The following is a 17,638-nucleotide window of genomic DNA, read 5'->3' on the forward strand; positions in this document are numbered from 1 at the left end:
TACAATTTAACAATTTAATCTTTACATATTTGTCTTTTAATGTACAATCAAACCATCAATCATACGTAAAATTCTCCATATTGTACAACTCTAGCACTAGTATAAATTAAAAAAATGAGATCAATATATAACAACTTGTTTTCTTCATTGATTAACAGAGGAACATCAAGGGTTAATGAGAACACAGAGGCCCCGCCCACACCTAACACATCAATCAGAGGGGAAGGGTCACCATGGGAAGAAAGCAAAAAGGACATAACTTCACCAAATCTGTAACAAGACAACACTTCGGCCTTGTTTTGGAAAAATGACATGCTAATATGCAATTTAAATAAAAATTTAGTGCAACCGGTAGGTTAGGATATGCAATTTGACAGAGAGAACGGGGCACAGCAACTGTTACCACACGTGTTAAATTTGAGCAAAAACTGTGCCGTGTATTTCCTGAAAAACAAAAACAAACTGGAGGAGCCAACAGCAGTTATCACACATGAACTAGAGCTCGATTCCTAACAGTCACATCTCATCGTCATCGCTTTACCAGTGCCAATAAGAAACTGTGCAGTCGTGCCTGAATCTGAAGGGTTTGGCATCTCCAAAAACATTCCAGTTGGTTTATAAGTATAGCCTGTATTTACATGATGTTTTATATTCTCAATAAAAAAAAAACAATATCAAAAAAATTCCAAATCATTAGAAGAAAAAATATTTAGCATAATGAAGCCTGCTTTTTGGACCACTTATGTCATATGCATGTTGACATTGACAATTTGGCGTATTAGAGACACAATTCATTTATTTTACACAATTTATGCACAAATCATTGAATAAGAACTTGATTTTCTTGCACTTACAGTGAAGAGAATTTGTGGGTAAAATATGCTTTACTGTCATGAAAATTGGTCAAAATGCAAAATGTTGATGGTCTCAAAACAGGCTTCACTGTTTTTATGCAAAATGCATTTTTTATTTATGAAAAATATGGAGGGAGGCTTGTTTTCACCACAGAGTAAAAAAATAAATAAGGTAATTGCAACTAATCTCCATAAACTTGCAATTGCGAGAAAAAAAGTCAGAATTGTGAGGAAAAAAACCCTTCAGAATTACCTTTTTATTTTTTATTCAGTGTCAGAAACAAGCTTCCATAGAAATACGACCTGGGCATTTCTTTCTGAGATTTATCCTTTTCTTAACCGTCAAATGCATATATATGTGAGGTTATCGCTTAATTTCAAGGCCTTCAAACATTTGATTAGTTATGAAAGGATGAACAGCAGTAGAGACCATTATAATCACAATAATGAAATATGAACATACAGAGAATAGTGATTTTTTTTTTTAACTGCACTGGAGCCAACATTTACCAACTTGAACATTAATGCTTGTTCGCGAACTTAAAAAACAGTTGGTCAAGTCACATTTTTTATTTTTCAAACTATTAGAGTTAGTTGCGAAATACATTTAAATATAGTAGCCAGGATAGCAGCTGTAAAAGAAAAGTCTTTGTTTTCCATTCCCAGTAACCAAACGCACAAAACTTCATAAAGCGTGGGCACTCGAAGACCTTGGTTGGCTCATTAACTACAGTCCCATTGCACTTTAGACTGGCCGTCGTAGTGTCGAAGGATGAAGACGATGAACGAAGACGAGTTTCACCCTGTTCTCCTCCAACGTCCTTTCGCTAGGTAGCGCAAAACCTACGTTTGTATTTTTGATCATCTCGCAATATTGAATACTCATAAAAACCACTTGCATTGGCGACGTATCCATACGTGCGGGACGCTGAACATCTCTTCGGCTTCACAGCATCAGATCCCGACTGGAATGTTGTGGTGCGTTCAAACACGATCTCTTTCCAGGATCTCTCCCCCATACACACACACACACACACACACACACACTACAAGTAAACAATGTTATAGAGTCCGTTTTGGGTTGTTTTGGTGAGGGGTCACGGCGGTGAAGGTCCCTCCTCGCATTTCGAGCGGTTCATCTTGACCTTTCACCTCATTAGGACGTGTTTTCTCAGGCTGGAGGCTAAGAGGTCAAATAAGCAGGACCCGAAGGCGGAAGTTAAGGTGTCTTGACCGCGGGTGGATGTTTTTTGTATGCGCGTGTGATAGTTAGTGTTAGCGTTTGAAGAAAGTTCCTCCGAGACTTGAGCTTTTCCCAAAACTCTCACGTTTTTTCCAAGCAGCTTCCTCGAAAGTCTCCTCCTGGAGTCTTGTGCAAGTAACCAGAGGATGTGACCAGGTTTGGGTCCCATCTGGCATAGTGTTTTTTTTTTTTTGTGTTTACTGGGGGCGGTTTAGGGAACCATAGGGGCGTGTGGTCAGAGAGATGGATTGTCCAGTAAACGGACCTCCTCTTCACTCTCATCTTCCTCATTTCGGGAAGAGGAGGACGCTAGTTGAACATTATGGACTCGGGATCTTGGTTTGCCATCTGGGCCATGTGACGGAGGATATCTTTTTTTGTAATAACACCAAGGAGGCGCCTACAAAAAGAGAGACAGAAAGAGGCAGAGAAATTTAACATGTGCATTTTTGACAAGTGCGGAGAGAACTGACATCTCGTTCTGTTGCCAAGTCTTGCAGGAAGGTCCCGATGAGACTTTTTTGTACAACTCTATTCTCAGAGATGGCTTGAATTGGCGTTCTGACCCAGAATCAAATCTTTTTGCTCTGATTTTTGATGACTCCAACCTCAGCCTTGGCAACAGACAGCTGACAGTCTCTGGTTTTGGAGAAGGGCAGAGAGTGTGGAAGATTATGCCGTGTTACTCAGGGCAGGAAACGCTACGTTATTTCTATGAGCCGACAGCACCTACACAGTGAGAAGCAAGTGTTGCGAAACAGAAGTGAAACAGAGTGAGTGAACCATCTCATCCACACACTCTGGCCTTGGTGAACAAGAAAGTGAAGTTAATTTTCCAACACAAATTCAAGAGCATATTTAAAGGATGCGCAGATGTTGTGCACTTTATTAGTTCACAGTGTTGGGGAGCGTCACTTAAAAAGTACTAATGCAACATGACTTTTCTAGTTTTGCGTTACATCGAGTGTTACATCATGCTATTCATAATAATAGTACATAATAATACTCATAATATTAGTAAATAAAATCAGTTTCGTAGCGTTAGATCACTCATTTGCAGCAAAGAAAGTGTCGTGTTCAATGTAACTGCATTACAGTAGGTGTTACAATACTCCTACAAAAGTATTACTTTATTAAAAAAGCAATTAATTACAAAAACACTTATTTTTCTGTACTTATGTACAGTAGTTATTTATGTTAAAGCGTTTAAAAGTAGCTGGGACATTATAGAGTACATTTTAAAAAGTAACGCAATACTTTGTGTAACTAACAGCCTGTTACTTCTAAAACAGTGTGATTATGTAACATGTTATTTGTAACGCTTTACCTGCAACTGTTTTTCTAAATTAATAAGGTGTCTGTAAACAAACACTGATTTCTCTTGTGAAATATAGGCGTTCAACACACAAAGTGACATCACTGCATTACAGTAGGTGTTACGTTACTCAAAGTATTAAAAACATTACAAAATGTAAACGTTACTAAAAAGTATTCAAAATATATATTTTTACTTTTCTACTGCTTTTGTATATTTAGTGGTGAAAATGTGTATAAAAATAACTTGGACATTATAAAGTAAATTTAAAAAAGTATCAATACTTTGTGTAACTAACAGCCTGTTACTTCTAAAACAGTGTGATTATGTAACATGTTATTTGTAACGCTTTACCTGCAATACTGTTTTTCTAAATGAATAATGTGTCTGTAAACAAACACTGATTTCTCTTCATAAACTTTTGAAATATAGGCGTTCAACAGACAAAGTGACATCACTGCATTACAGTGGGTGTTACGTTACTCAAAATATTAAAACTAGTTACTAAATGTAACATTATTAAAAAAACAATTAACTACACCACATTGTTACTTTTCCACTGCTTTTGTATGTTTATTAGTGTAAAAGTGTATAAAAATAACTTGGTAACTCAATACTTTTAGAAGTAACAAGCTGCTAGTCGCATATCGTGATTATGTAACATGTTACTTGTAACGCTTTACCTGCAACTGTTTTTTTAAATGAATAAGGTTTCTGTAAACAAACACTGATTTCTCTTTTGAAATATAAGCGTTCAACAGACAAGGTGACATCACTGCATTACAGTCGGTGTTACGTTACTCAAAGTATTAAAACTAATTACAAAATGTAAACATTATTAAAAAGTATTTAAAAGTACACCACATAGTTACTTTTCCACTGCTTTTGTATGTTTATTAGTGTAAAAGTGTATAAAAATAACTTGGTAACTCAATACTTTTAGAAGTAACAGGCTGCTAGTCACACATCGTGATTATGTAACATGTTACTTGTAACGCTTTACCTCCAACACTGTTTTTTCCCCTCCAGATGGATCCGGTATCTGTACCCAAACACTAATTTCTCTTGATAAACTTTCGAAATGTGTCTGTTCAACAAACATTGTACTTTAAATACGCTCTTGATTTTGCTTTCGAAAAAAGGGAATTAAGCTTGATGACAGATTGTATCACAGATAAAAAGGTGTGACAATTTTGACGAGAGCCGGAAATGCGAGAATCCGTCCAAACCAGAGGCATAAAACGCTCGTGAAACGATTGTCAAACCTTTGTGAAATGCTTGTGAAATGTCTGCGGACAGGAAGAAAGTGAAAAATCAGATGACTGAAAGAGGACAGGGTGTGACTTGAGACAAGGTGAGGACTTTTGGTTTAGGGGTCAGCTGACTACAAACTACAGGAACTGCTCAGATTCTGGAGTCACATGGTAATAATAACACAGCATCCTAGTAACAGCTACTGTGACTACAAAGATGAATAGATAATAAATGCTGGTGAATGAGAGAATAGTCCGCTGCACACGACAGTTACTCGCCAATCGTGTCGGGGCGGAGCTGCGCGAGGGGTCAGATGTCATCGATCTGTAGCCCAGCGGACGCAGACCAGGCGACCCCCGGGAGGAATTTAGCAATAAGCAAAAAGGAAAACAAACACAAATCAAATTTAGATGAAGGACATCACGGCATGTGTATTAGATGTGCTCAGTGAGTACACGTGCACAATGCAGAACTGAAAGGGGAAGGTCTACATAAAGGTGCGTTTCTAGGACACCACGGCTAATGTGACAGACTACTCTTCCCTGCTGGGGTGGCCGAGGACAGGAGCAACAATCTGAGTGAAAGCAAAGTCTTACAAGAGACGTGATGTCTGCAGAGGAACAACGTCCTGGAAGCAGGGTCCAAAATGTAACCGCTGGATCACTGTGTCTCAGGCCGCGTTTACACTGCAGGTCCTAATACCCAATTCCGATTTGTGGACTAGATCCTTCTTTTTTGACGACCAGCTTACATCTTTTAAAGTGATATCTGCATTTACACTATAAACTTGGCGAAACAACCCAAGGTAGACGTACTGACCCGGAAAAGGCCGGAAAGGAAGTAAAAACTGCACGATTTACGATGGATGCAGACGAAATAATACAAGATTTTGCTTTAGGGACCGTCTTTAAAGGGCAGCAAAATATTAGGAGGAGTCTTTATCCTCCATTGTGCCATTGAAAAGAGTCATGTGATTACAATTGGTGTCCACCTGAGGTGACGTCATTCCTCACCAAGGGAATATCCGCTCTGCCCGTATCCGATTCATATCACGTTTAATCCCACATATGAACGAGGCCTGAAACTGATCTGAGAATATCAGAATCCATGTGCTTTTTTTCCTGCTTACACGTTTGTAGGTTATATCGGATCTGTGCCAGAAATAATAAATAAATAATAATAAAAATCGGAATTGGGTCACTTGAACCATGTAATGTAAATGAGGCCATACACTAACTTCTAGGTTAAAGTTGTTTAAAAACAATGACATTAACATGAAATGAATGGCGACCCTATTTAACTTCGTTAATACAGAGAAAGTTACTGGTCACAAATTAATTGGTGCAAAGGGTCTTGGTAATCTTTAACAAAACCTCCATTCTGTTGCGTAACACCAAGTATTTATGAAAAATAAATAAAAAGAAAACGTTGAAAATGCTATTCCACATAAACACAGGCTTTATTTTGACTTCGATAAGCCTTTTGATTATCTTTTTTTTTTTTTTTTTAAGTCTAAGTGACACCAGCGAGCAACTTAGTTAATTTTGGACCCCGCATGTAGGACAGTTCGACCACCCTGAGAGGATTGCCGTTCAAGTTTTGTCGCACAAATACGTTTGTGCATTTAATTTCAAAATTAGATTGATTTCAGAGTTAGGTGGCATAAAAACTCTGGCAGACATCAGTGAAAGTGAATAGACATGATAAACATTTAGCCAAGTAACTTGAATGCAACAACAGATACAATTGTATTAATCTATAACTAGCTGAAAAATTGCGACTTATTTTAGGGCAACCACTCAGAACTGTCTTTCTTTTCACTCAAGTTTCATGCGTCCCTCCTAAGAGGCGGAGTCTAACAGGTGAAGTGGGCGGGGCTAATCACCAAGGGCTCCACGTGCTGCTTGAGCTCTTCCAGATGTTCTAAAATATTCTTCTTTGTGATGATGCCCAATACAATCCTGCAACACACACCGTGACGACCATCACTCAGCAACAAAAATTACACCGACAACTCAAGTACAAACAAATAAAAACAACAGAAGAGTAACAAGACAACAGAAGCAATATCAACAGAAAATTACTGAGATCATCAAAATAATCTGCAATTAAACAAAGCAATTAAACAAATGAACTGAATGTAAATGTAAATGACAAATATTAGCCGCCACCATGTGTGTGAAATAAAAAGGATTAAGTAAGGATTGAGAGAGCAACTTTATTGACTTTACCGTACAGGAGCAAAAATTACTCAATGGTTGCAGTCGGATTATTATATTTCCCAGAGATGGTACCGTTATCTGTAACTCAGAATAAGGTCTTGGACTCAGTCAGTGCATCTTTTTGCTGTACAAAGTTTACTAAATTATGTAATGCATGTTTGAATAAATCTGTCATTAATTTAGTTATTATAGCCTATGTTTAAATGTATATATTTCAACAACGGAGTGGAGAGAATTATATAACTAAAAAGCTGATTAAAAAAGTGTTTACATACAGTACAAGTCAGAATTATTTGAGTATTGATTATTAATTATTATTTCAGATTTTGGTCTATCGCTACTATTCAGTGTGCAAGAGTTTTAAACAATGCAGAAGTATGGCTAGTTTCAGGCTGTTTTGCTTTAAAACAAGTGTTATTGCTTGCTTTATTGCAAAGTGTATACTATTGGACGGTTGTATTTTGCATTAAAGCAAGTGAAATTATCATCATCAGATGCATTTCTGGCTGCAGAAGCATTTGAATGGTCTGGTTTTGCATGTTGCTAACAGACCATTTCCTCCGCGCTTTGTTTAGCTTTTATCTTGTTGTTGGTGGGAAACTGTTTGCGCTTCCTGAGCATCTGCTGGATCTCTGTGGAGAAACTGCTTTATTGGAGTCACTTTCAGCTTAAAACTCCCTCTAGCTGCACTGAGGAGAAACTCACGGTTTAAACATATAAACACGACATGCAAAATATGATCATGTTTATATATCTTACTTGTTTGTCAGGACCGTAACAAAAACTTATCTGACGATATTTTTTAGTATGCATTAAAGCAAAGACTGTAGATACTTATAGAATTTTTTTTAACCTTTGACAATATTCAATACATATCTGAATATATAATCGATTAATCGCGATTAATTGCATCTCACATAAAAGTTTGTAAATAAATAATATAAATACACAAACAAACAAACATATACACATACATATATATACACACATACACATGTACATATATACACACACACACACATACATTTACAAACTTTTATGCTTGATGTGATTAATCGATTTGACAGCACTAATATATATATATATATATATATATATATACACACACAAACAAACATATAAAAGGAAAACAAAAAACAAATCACAGTAGCCAATTTGGATAATGGCATAAATAAATTGCTAAATCACAGATTTAAAACTGATTCATGGAAAATACATTATTATTCAAAAGTGTTGAATACTTAATTTTTTTTAATGGTTTTGGAAGAGGACTTATGCTCACCAAGGCTGCATTTATTTGATCAAAAATAAAATAAAACCGTAAAAAATAGTCAAATATTATTACAATTTAAAATAACTGTTTGGTATTTTTATATATTTTACAATGTAATTTGTGTTTATATTTGTTTATACTTATAGATTGTCAATCTAAATCTAATGACACACTTGTTAATAACTTAAACGAGAAAAAAAAACGTAAAAAAAAAAAAAACACAACGCTGCTTATTTGTGCATCAGCAGTAAAATCACTGTGAATCGTCCAGGCCGTTTAGATGCTGTCAGGACCGCAGCAGCGCGAGTGTAAATGTGTGAGTTCCTAGATGAATGACACCATGAATCCCATCAGCAGAAGATGTGTGTGTGTGTCTGCTGATGGGACATATGTTAGTTTAATACATCTGAAACACAACACAGGAGGAGGAGAGAGACTCAGTGTCCCGGAGGTCACTCACCCGTTGTGCGTCACAAGGCACTGGCGCAGGCCGAGTTTGCGGAAGATGTCCACCACGATCTCCATCGGCGTGTGGTCGGTGACGGTGAAGGGGCTCATGTCTAAAATACTGCGCAGCTTCAGCGGCCGCGGGCTGTCTGCAGGAAGGGTCGGGGCATGCTGGGTAAAATAGATCCGCGAGTTCAGCATTATTCCCTCCTGCTTACGGCGGGTGTTTTCTGAAAAGAGAAGAAACATATTTCAAATCATCTGGCAGCACTTTATTTCACAGTCCTGTTTTGCATGAACTTACTAAGTATTGTAGTTAAGACACTAACTAGGTACAAACCCTGAACCTGAACTTAACCCATGTAGTTGCCTTATATTACACAGTACTTTTGTGGGTAAATACACTAAGTACATTGAAAGTGCACGTACTGTTAAAAAAAGAAAAAGAAAAAAAAGTGCAACTAGTCATCTTGATCTCATCACAAATACTATATAATGTGTGAATTTCATGAAAACGGGTCACATTTCACACCAAAATTGAAAGCGAGAGATTCCTGTAAGCCTTATGAAATGTTTTTTTCCCTTCAAATTCTGTTTAATTTTGACCAAATTCTGTGTTTTATGTTTTAAGTTTTCTGGATTCCATTTGAATGGTTTAATACAAATTTTAAAAACCATGTTGAATTAATTGAATTAAATTAATAAAATAAAAATAATAAAAATAAAAAATTCTTATAAAAAAAATCCAGAGATTTTTGTGCTTTGTATTTAAATTTTTCTGGCAATCAAATGAAGGCATAAAACATTATTTTATATTTTAATCATATGAAATAAAAATAAAAATTGTCAAACAAAGTGCTGCACCACAGAGCTTTACTGTAATTTTTTTTTTTAAGTGTAATTTTTATTATTAGTTGTAGTATTATTACATTGAGATGTAGCTAAATCTACTGTACAACAGTAATATATTTCTGTCAAGTTAAACCGAACTTATTTTGATAAGCTGCCAAGAAGACCTTTGAGTTTCTGTGTTTTTATGATATGGCGATAGTTTTTCCTCATATTAAACAGTAAAATGCTCATGAAGTGACTTTCAGAGCGGCTCTGGAGATGAAGTTCATGCATTCATGTCCTCATATATAGTGAGACGACAGAGGCTGAAAACACCACGAGCGTCATGATGCTTCAGTGTGAAATGAAACCGCGCGTCTGTGCCACTCATTCACACAGAGACACGCAGAACATTCATATTTAAATGGTCTTTTCATATTTAAAGTCTTTTTGTGGTTTAATATTCACAGACACTAGTATATATCATGAAATGATTTACATTTAGTGACCTGCTTTTTATTTATTCATCACAAATTTCGCATTATACAGTAAATTATAATATGCTTTCATATAATTTTCAATATAATAATAAAAGTAATGTGAGACAAACTGCAATCAAGCAGGGGTGTGTTTCCCGTACAACGCCGTAACTCGCTGCTTCACTGCCATAGTGCGATTCATTGTTGAAGAAATAAACTAGCTTTCTGAGAAAGAAACTAGTTTCCTGAAACCATATTGTTGCAAATTGGTCGTTCAACCTCGTTAGTTAATGATGTCACACAGGTGGTGGAGTAATAACTACTTTTAATGAATCTGTTAGAGATCAAATTAACGGCAGATGTTTTGCTATAAATTACGGACATGACATCTGAGGACTATTTCTAATTTTTCTCGGTTATTTTGCTTTATTTCCAGATTGAATCATAGGCTCGTTCTTACACACTAGAGCACGTTCACACACGCACACTCTTCAAGAACGACGCTTTAAATCTCTTGACAAACTAAAAGACGTAAATGACATTTGTATGTATTGTATATAAAAGATATAGATTACACTGAATGTCATCTTGCTTATTTTGCTTAATATAAGGATTTATTGAGTCCACATGTCATGCTAACTAGAAACTCTTCTTCTAACTACAGGTTGAGAGCCGTCGTTACAAACACACAACTCTGCGATGATGTTTACGAATGTTCGTGGGAACGATGTTTTCGGGAAACACCAACTCGTTGAACTGCTGATAACGACAGAACTTGCGACCATAGTTGGCTAACAATGCTTTTGGGAAACACACCCCAGACTTGAAAGCGTTCATGATGGTGCATGTGTTCCTGTTACCTATGGCAATGGTTATATCCCTGCGCAGAGCGAAGCCCACCAGCCTCTGCGACTCTTTGGAGACGATGACTGGGAAGCCGTTGTAATTGGTTTCGGAGATGATGGCCTGCAGCTCGGCGAGAGTCATGTCGTCCTGCGTCAGCACTGCCAGCGGCGGGTCGCTACGCCGCGGACGCATCACTTCTCTCGCCAGGGTGGTGTGTGTGAACTCTTCCTTGGCGTCCAGGAAGGGGTATCCGTTCAGACGGATGTGGGCTTCGTAAATCCCCTCTCTGCCGAACGCATCGCCCACCCATTTGCTGGTCATCACCGCCGCCATGAGAGGAACGATGTATTCCAGGCCGCCGGTCAGTTCGAACACGATGACCACCAGAGACACCGTCATACGGGTCACGCCACCTACAGCACACACAGGTTAGACAGACTGCAAAACACCAAGGTTGGGTATCGATTGAAATTTAACGATTCCGATTCTTATCGTTTCCTAATTTCGATTCCAATAAGGCAACAAAAATTCTTAAGATATAATTGACATTTAGTCCTGTTGCAAAACATTTAATTGTAGCTGAATATCATGAACAAAAATCAACAGGCTAAAAAACACTTAGGCCGTGTGTCCACCAAAGCGTTTTTTCACGCGGCTGGCGTATGTTTCCAATTGTTTTCAATGAGAGCGCCATGTTTTTGAAACGGCATGAGCGTAACGAGGCGCTGAGCGTTTTCTTTCACGCTGAAGCGCTCTGCGTTTTTTACAGGTCGCCGAGAGACGAAGAATGTTCAACTTTGGGTAAAACGCAGCACTCATCACTGTCACTACCCAACCGTCCAATCACAGTGGAGGAGGGGCGGGACTAATACCACACCGACCAACCGCCACATTCTGCTTGTACAACGTCAACAGATGACAACAGCAAGCATAATAACGGAACAAAATCATATAAAACAAGAGCCAGAGAAAATATGTTACATTGTATCGACATTTTTATAAAGAATCAACACAGAAACAAAATATGTGTGAAATGAGATACTAGTAACACTTTCGCGGATATTATCAAGGAGAAACACATCCAGAAGGTATCATAACAAGGAAAGCGTCTCAACTGGAAAAAAAATGCTGTGCTGCCAAAACGCTCTCAAGCGTACACTTTAGTGGACACACGGCCTTAAGGTCCTTGACTGAGTCCAAAATTTTCCGGATTCATTTTTGCGTATTCGTCATTCGGTGGCTCTGAATTGTCAAAACGCCTCTCAAAATGCTTGCTACGGATGTGAAAATGTGAATTTTAATGTGAAAAACGCAGAAATCGCAGAACGAGTGAGTTTTCTCTTTGTCTTTTGATCAGTGTTATTATAGAGACAGCAGCAGGAATATTAGGCTGCTGTCACTTTAAGAGTTACACATGCCTGCCGCACAGAGAATAGCTTGAAGAGTCATATTGAAATGTTCACAAAGGAATCGATAAGAGGAATCGAAATTTTAATTTTTACAAGTATCCGATTCCTGACCTCAAGTATGCAATCGATTTCAATTCCCAACCCTACAAAAGACACACAGAAAGGTCAGAGCATGCATACGCACCCAGACAGGCCGCGGCGCCCACCATGGCGTACAGTCCCGGAGTGATGCAGTCGGCGCCCACTTCACACCACTCTCGAAACAGGAACCAGTCGTGGTGATAGTACGCCAACTGCTCCACAGCGATGCCTACGATCCTCCCAGCGATCGCACCGATGGCCATACTGGGGATGAACAGACCCGACGGCACCTGGACACAACACAAACACACAGAGGTGAACAAAATATAAGGTCTAAGTGTCAGGCTGTGTGATTGCAATACGTCTCATTTCTTTTATTGTTATGTTGGAAATGATATTACAGTAAGTGAAGTCTGTTTTAGGACCAATTTTGTGCATTGCAACATTATTTTAATGACAATTAAGCACATTTTCTGTGTTTTTTCTGTGCTTATTACTGCAACATACATATGTCATGTTCTTAATACTGTAATGTGAAAAGGAGTGTTATAATTATAACTGTTGATACTCTGCGGTAACACCCACTCAAAGTTGTTGTGTAAATGGAGCAACAGTAATTCTCACTACTTGAATATTCATTTGGTCATGCTGACGGTGCTTGAAGGCTTCTTAACGCGGCCAATCACATTTTCAAGAGCAATTAGTAGGATATCCTGCTTTGTAGCAAATCAGTTGGACTGTCATGTACACATAATTAATATATTCATGAGTCTAGTCTTCACCATATAGAAGGAATGGTAAATATTAGTGATGTATAAAAAAATATATATATTGTATTTTTTGTGTAAAAAAAACTTTGATTTTACATTTTATTTTTTATTGTAAAGTCTTTATTAGCAATTCCATATATTTTTTAAGTGGATACCCAATGTTAAACTAAAGTTGGTGTGACTTTAATGATAACATCTGTTAAAAACAAATAAAATAAGAGAAACATTTATTTCCTAAATAATATGACTATAAAATATAAATTAAATATATAAATCTGTGATGTTAAAACACAAATAAAATACACATTTATGCATTGTACGGCCATAAAATGTAAAAATGAATTTAAAATAAATCTGTAATCTGTTAAACGCACAAATAAGATAAATAAATAATATATTTTTTTATGTTATGGCCATAAAATCTTGATAAAAATATCAAGATGACAGATTTTATTAAAATTGTATAGCCATAAAATTAAGAAAGTGCCGATTTTATTTTATTTGTGTGTGTTTTCTTAAACAAAATGTAAATAAAACGGACACTGCATAAAAAAATACATTTACAAAAACGAATGAATATGTAAATTCTAAGTTCCTAAGTTTCTTTTATAATAACGATTCATTTTTAAACAAAACAAATATCACCAGGAGCCATGAAACATGACCTAAATGTACATTTGTTTTGTAAATACTTCAAATAAGCGTGTCGTTTCATTCGTTTCAGTTTGAAAATGCTATGAAGTGCATTGGTGTTAAACTACCGAAACGAATGCAAACGACGAACGCTGTATCTCACCTTCAGGCCGAAGGTGAAGATGGTCATGATGATCTTGAAGACGAGTGCCAGGCTGAGCTGCCACATGGCGGAGTAAACGCCGGGGGTGGTGGTGGCGTCCGATCCCTGCGGATACGCCTGGCTGCCGTTCATCTGACTGCGATACTGGCAGAGCTGTGACGACTCCAGCGGCCCGCAGTCCGTGAACAGCTCCTTGATCAGCTCGCTGGTGTTCTGACGCGTGTACGGGTTCGGGAACGCCACGATAGCCGTGATCGCCGCCACCGTGATCACCTCCAACACCGGGTACTTGCCTGAAAAACACATGTCCAGGTCATATTTCACCCCAAGATCAGAAGAAACGGTAATCAGGGGTGATTATCGTTAACTAAAAAACTACAACTATAAAAAATTAAAATAAATATTACTTGAAATAAAAAACTAAAATATACAACGTCATTCAAAAGTTTGGGATCAGTACGTTTAAATTTTTTTTTTTTTTTTTAAACAAGTCTATTCTGCTCACCTAGGCTGCATTTATTTGATAAAAAATTCAAAACAAACAGTAAAATTGTTAAATATTATTACAATTAAACTAGCCATTTTCTATTGTAATATCTTTTTAAAATGTAATTTATTCCTGTGATCAAAGCTGAATTTTTCAGCATCATTACTCCAGTCTTCAGTGTCACATGATCCTTCAGAAATCATTCAAATATGATGATTTGCTGCTCAAGAAACATTTATTATTATTATCAATGTTGAAACAGTTATGTCAGTTTTTTCCAGGATTCTTTGATGAATATAAAGTATAAAAGAACAGCATTTATTTGAAATAGAAAGATTTTGTAACATTGTAAATTTCTTTCCACTTTCAAAAAAAATAAAAAAATATATATATATATATTACTGACCCAAAACTTTTGAATGGTAGAGTAGTTACAAACAATTTCTATTTCTGATAAATGCTGTTCTTTTGAAAGGACATACTAACATATTAAAAGAAAAACTAATAAAAATGACAAAGAACAACAAAATGACTAAAACTTTCACAAAAACTATATTTAAAAAAATGTATAAACACAAAAATAACAAACTTTTATATATATATATATATATATATATATATATATATATAACAAAAAAAAATACTAAAACTAAACTACAAAAAAAAAAAAAAAAAAAAAAATATATATATATACACAGACCCTTTCCAAAAAATGTGAATATCATGGAAAAGTTTATTTATCTCCATAATTCCATTCAAAACGTTAAACTTCCATAGATAATAGATATACAATGACCATGGTATTACTGTGTAATTACTGTGTGATGATATGTAATATTCAAATTTTTTGAAATCCTGTTTTCGTGGGTTTTATGAGCTGGAAGCCCAAATTATATACAAATAAACAACTAAATACTTGAAATCATTTAAGTTGTGGGCCCTGAATCTATAATCTATGGAAGTTTAACGTTTTGAATGGAATTATGGAAAGAAATAAACTTTTCCATGATATTCAATTTTTTTGGAAAGGGTCTGTATATATACAGTGAGGAAAATAAGTATTTGAACACCCTGCTATTTTGCAAGTTCTCCCACTTAGAAATCATGGAGGGGTCTGAAATTGTCATCGTAGGTGCATGTCCACTGTGAGAGACATAATCTAAAAAAAAAATATCCAGAAATCACAATATATGATTTTTTAACTATTTATTTGTATGATACAGCTGCAAATAAGTATTTGAACACCTGTCTATCAGCTAGAATTCTGACCCTCAAAGACCTGTTAGTCTGCCTTTAAAATGTCCACCTCCACTCCATTTATTATCCTAAATTAGATGCACCTGTTTGAGGTCGTTAGCTGCATAAAGACACCTGTCCACCCCATACAATCAGTAAGAATCCAACTACTAACATGGCCAAGACCAAAGAGCTGTCCAAAGACACTAGAGACAAAATTGTACACCTCCACAAGGCTGGAAAGGGCTACGGGGAAATTGCCAAGCAGCTTGGTGAAAAAAGGTCCACTGTTGGAGCAATCATTAGAAAATGGAAGAAGCTAAACATGACTGTCAATCTCCCTCGGACTGGGGCTCCATGCAAGATCTCACCTCGTGGGGTCTCAATGATCCTAAGAAAGGTGAGAAATCAGCCCAGAACTACACGGGAGGAGCTGGTCAATGACCTGAAAAGAGCTGGGACCACCGTTTCCAAGGTTACTGTTGGTAATACACTAAGACGTCATTGGTTTGAAATCATGCATGGCACGGAAGGTTCCCCTGCTTAAACCAGCACAAGGCCCGTCTTAAGTTTGCCAATGACCATTTGGATGATCCAGAGGAGTCATGGGAGAAAGTCATGAGGTCAGATGAGACCAAAATAGAACTTTTTGGTCATAATTCCACTAACCGTGTTTGGAGGAAGAAGAATGATGAGTACCATCCCAAGAACACCATCCCTACTGTGAAGCATGGGGGTGGTAGCATCATGCTTTGTGGGTGTTTTTCTGCACATGGGACAGGGCGACTGCACTGTATTAAGGAGAGGATGACCGGGGCCATGTATTGCGAGATTTTGGGGAACAACCTCCTTCCCTCAGTTAGAGCATTGAAGATGGGTCGAGGCTGGGTCTTCCAACATTGACAATGACCCGAAGCACACAGCCAGGATAACCAAGGAGTGGCTCTGTAAGAAGCATATCAAGGTTCTGGCGTGGCCTAGCCAGTCTCCAGACCTAAACCCAATAGAGAATCTTTGGAGGGAGCTCAAACTCCGTGTTTCTCAGCGACAGCCCAGAAACCTGACTGATCTAGAGAAGATCTGTGTGGAGGAGTGGGCCAAAATCCCTCCTGCAGTGTGTGCAAACCTGGTGAAAAACTACAGGAAACGTTTGACCTCTGTAATTGCAAACAAAGGCTACTGTACCAAATATTAACATTGATTTTCTCAGGTGTTCAAATACTTATTTGCAGCTGTATCATACAAATAAATAGTTAAAAAATCATACATTGTGATTTCTGGATTTTTTTGGGGGGATTATGTCTCTCACAGTGGACATGCACCTACGATGACAATTTCAGACCCCTCCATGATTTCTAAGTGGGAGAACTTGCAAAATAGCAGGGTGTTCAAATACTTATTTTCCTCACTGTATATATATACAAAAAAAAAAATCTAATTTAAAATATTAACTGTAATAGTATAACAATGATACCACAATAGCAAAAAGATAAAACAAGCCAAACAGGGTTTATGGGTAATGCAGTGTGTGTACCGAAGCGCGTGGACTTGCGGCGCCGGCACCAGGCGATGTTGGCCCGGATGAAGAAGGCTCCCCACAGGCCTCCGAACACCCCCAGCAGGATGAAGGGGAACAGCTCGAACAGGTACCAGGGCGTGTGGTACTCCACGTAAAACAGCACCAGCCGGCTGTTCCCGAACGGGTTGATGGAGCGCAGCACGAACGCCGCCACGAGAGCCGCGAAGAACGAGCGCCACAGCGTCTTCAGGGGGAAGTAGTAACTGACCTGAGACAGAGAGACAATGTTGAAAAGAGTATTTTTGTATTTATTAATGAAACCCTTTCATATATATTAATATATACACTGTGTATATACAGTACATATAGTAGTCAACATTTGAAGTGGATCAAAACCTTTCATCAAGGTTATACATGTATTTATTCATTTATGAAGCTCTTTCATATATATTTATATATACATCATGTGTGTGAGCGTGTATTTAAGAATATCGTGACATACAGTTTTGCTTATATCACTACTATTCATGAGTTAAAAATGAGTTTGGCCAATATTGATAGTCTATTATTTCTTTA

At 37.3% G+C, this 17,638-nt stretch overlaps 1 protein-coding gene across 7 annotated transcripts in view; it reads right to left on the minus strand.

Annotated features, from left to right (window-relative positions):
* clcn3 (chloride channel 3) overlaps positions 1-17,638 on the minus strand; it is a 61,836-nt gene continuing 44,198 nt past the window's right edge. For 4 of the 7 annotated variants that reach the window (XM_082162341.1, XM_082162342.1, XM_082162346.1 and 1 more), the window contains 7 exons: positions 17,078-17,330; positions 13,821-14,113; positions 12,358-12,544; positions 10,779-11,177; positions 8,622-8,838; positions 6,552-6,627; positions 1-2,497 (listed from right to left, as the gene is read on the minus strand). In XM_082162341.1, coding sequence (XP_082018467.1) covers positions 2,333-2,497; positions 6,552-6,627; positions 8,622-8,838; positions 10,779-11,177; positions 12,358-12,544; positions 13,821-14,113; positions 17,078-17,330 — 1,590 coding nt within the window. In that variant the 3' untranslated portion in view covers positions 1-2,332. Of the gene's footprint in view, positions 2,498-4,944; positions 4,991-6,551; positions 6,628-8,621; positions 8,839-10,778; positions 11,178-12,357; positions 12,545-13,820; positions 14,114-17,077; positions 17,331-17,638 lie in introns of all 7 variants that reach the window. The other 3 variants (XM_082162344.1, XM_082162347.1, XM_082162345.1) reach the window with 2 other exon arrangements.

This window comes from Leuciscus leuciscus (genome assembly GCF_965113295.1).
Source record: "Leuciscus leuciscus genome assembly, chromosome: 2".
Taxonomy (NCBI): domain Eukaryota; kingdom Metazoa; phylum Chordata; class Actinopteri; order Cypriniformes; family Leuciscidae; genus Leuciscus; species Leuciscus leuciscus.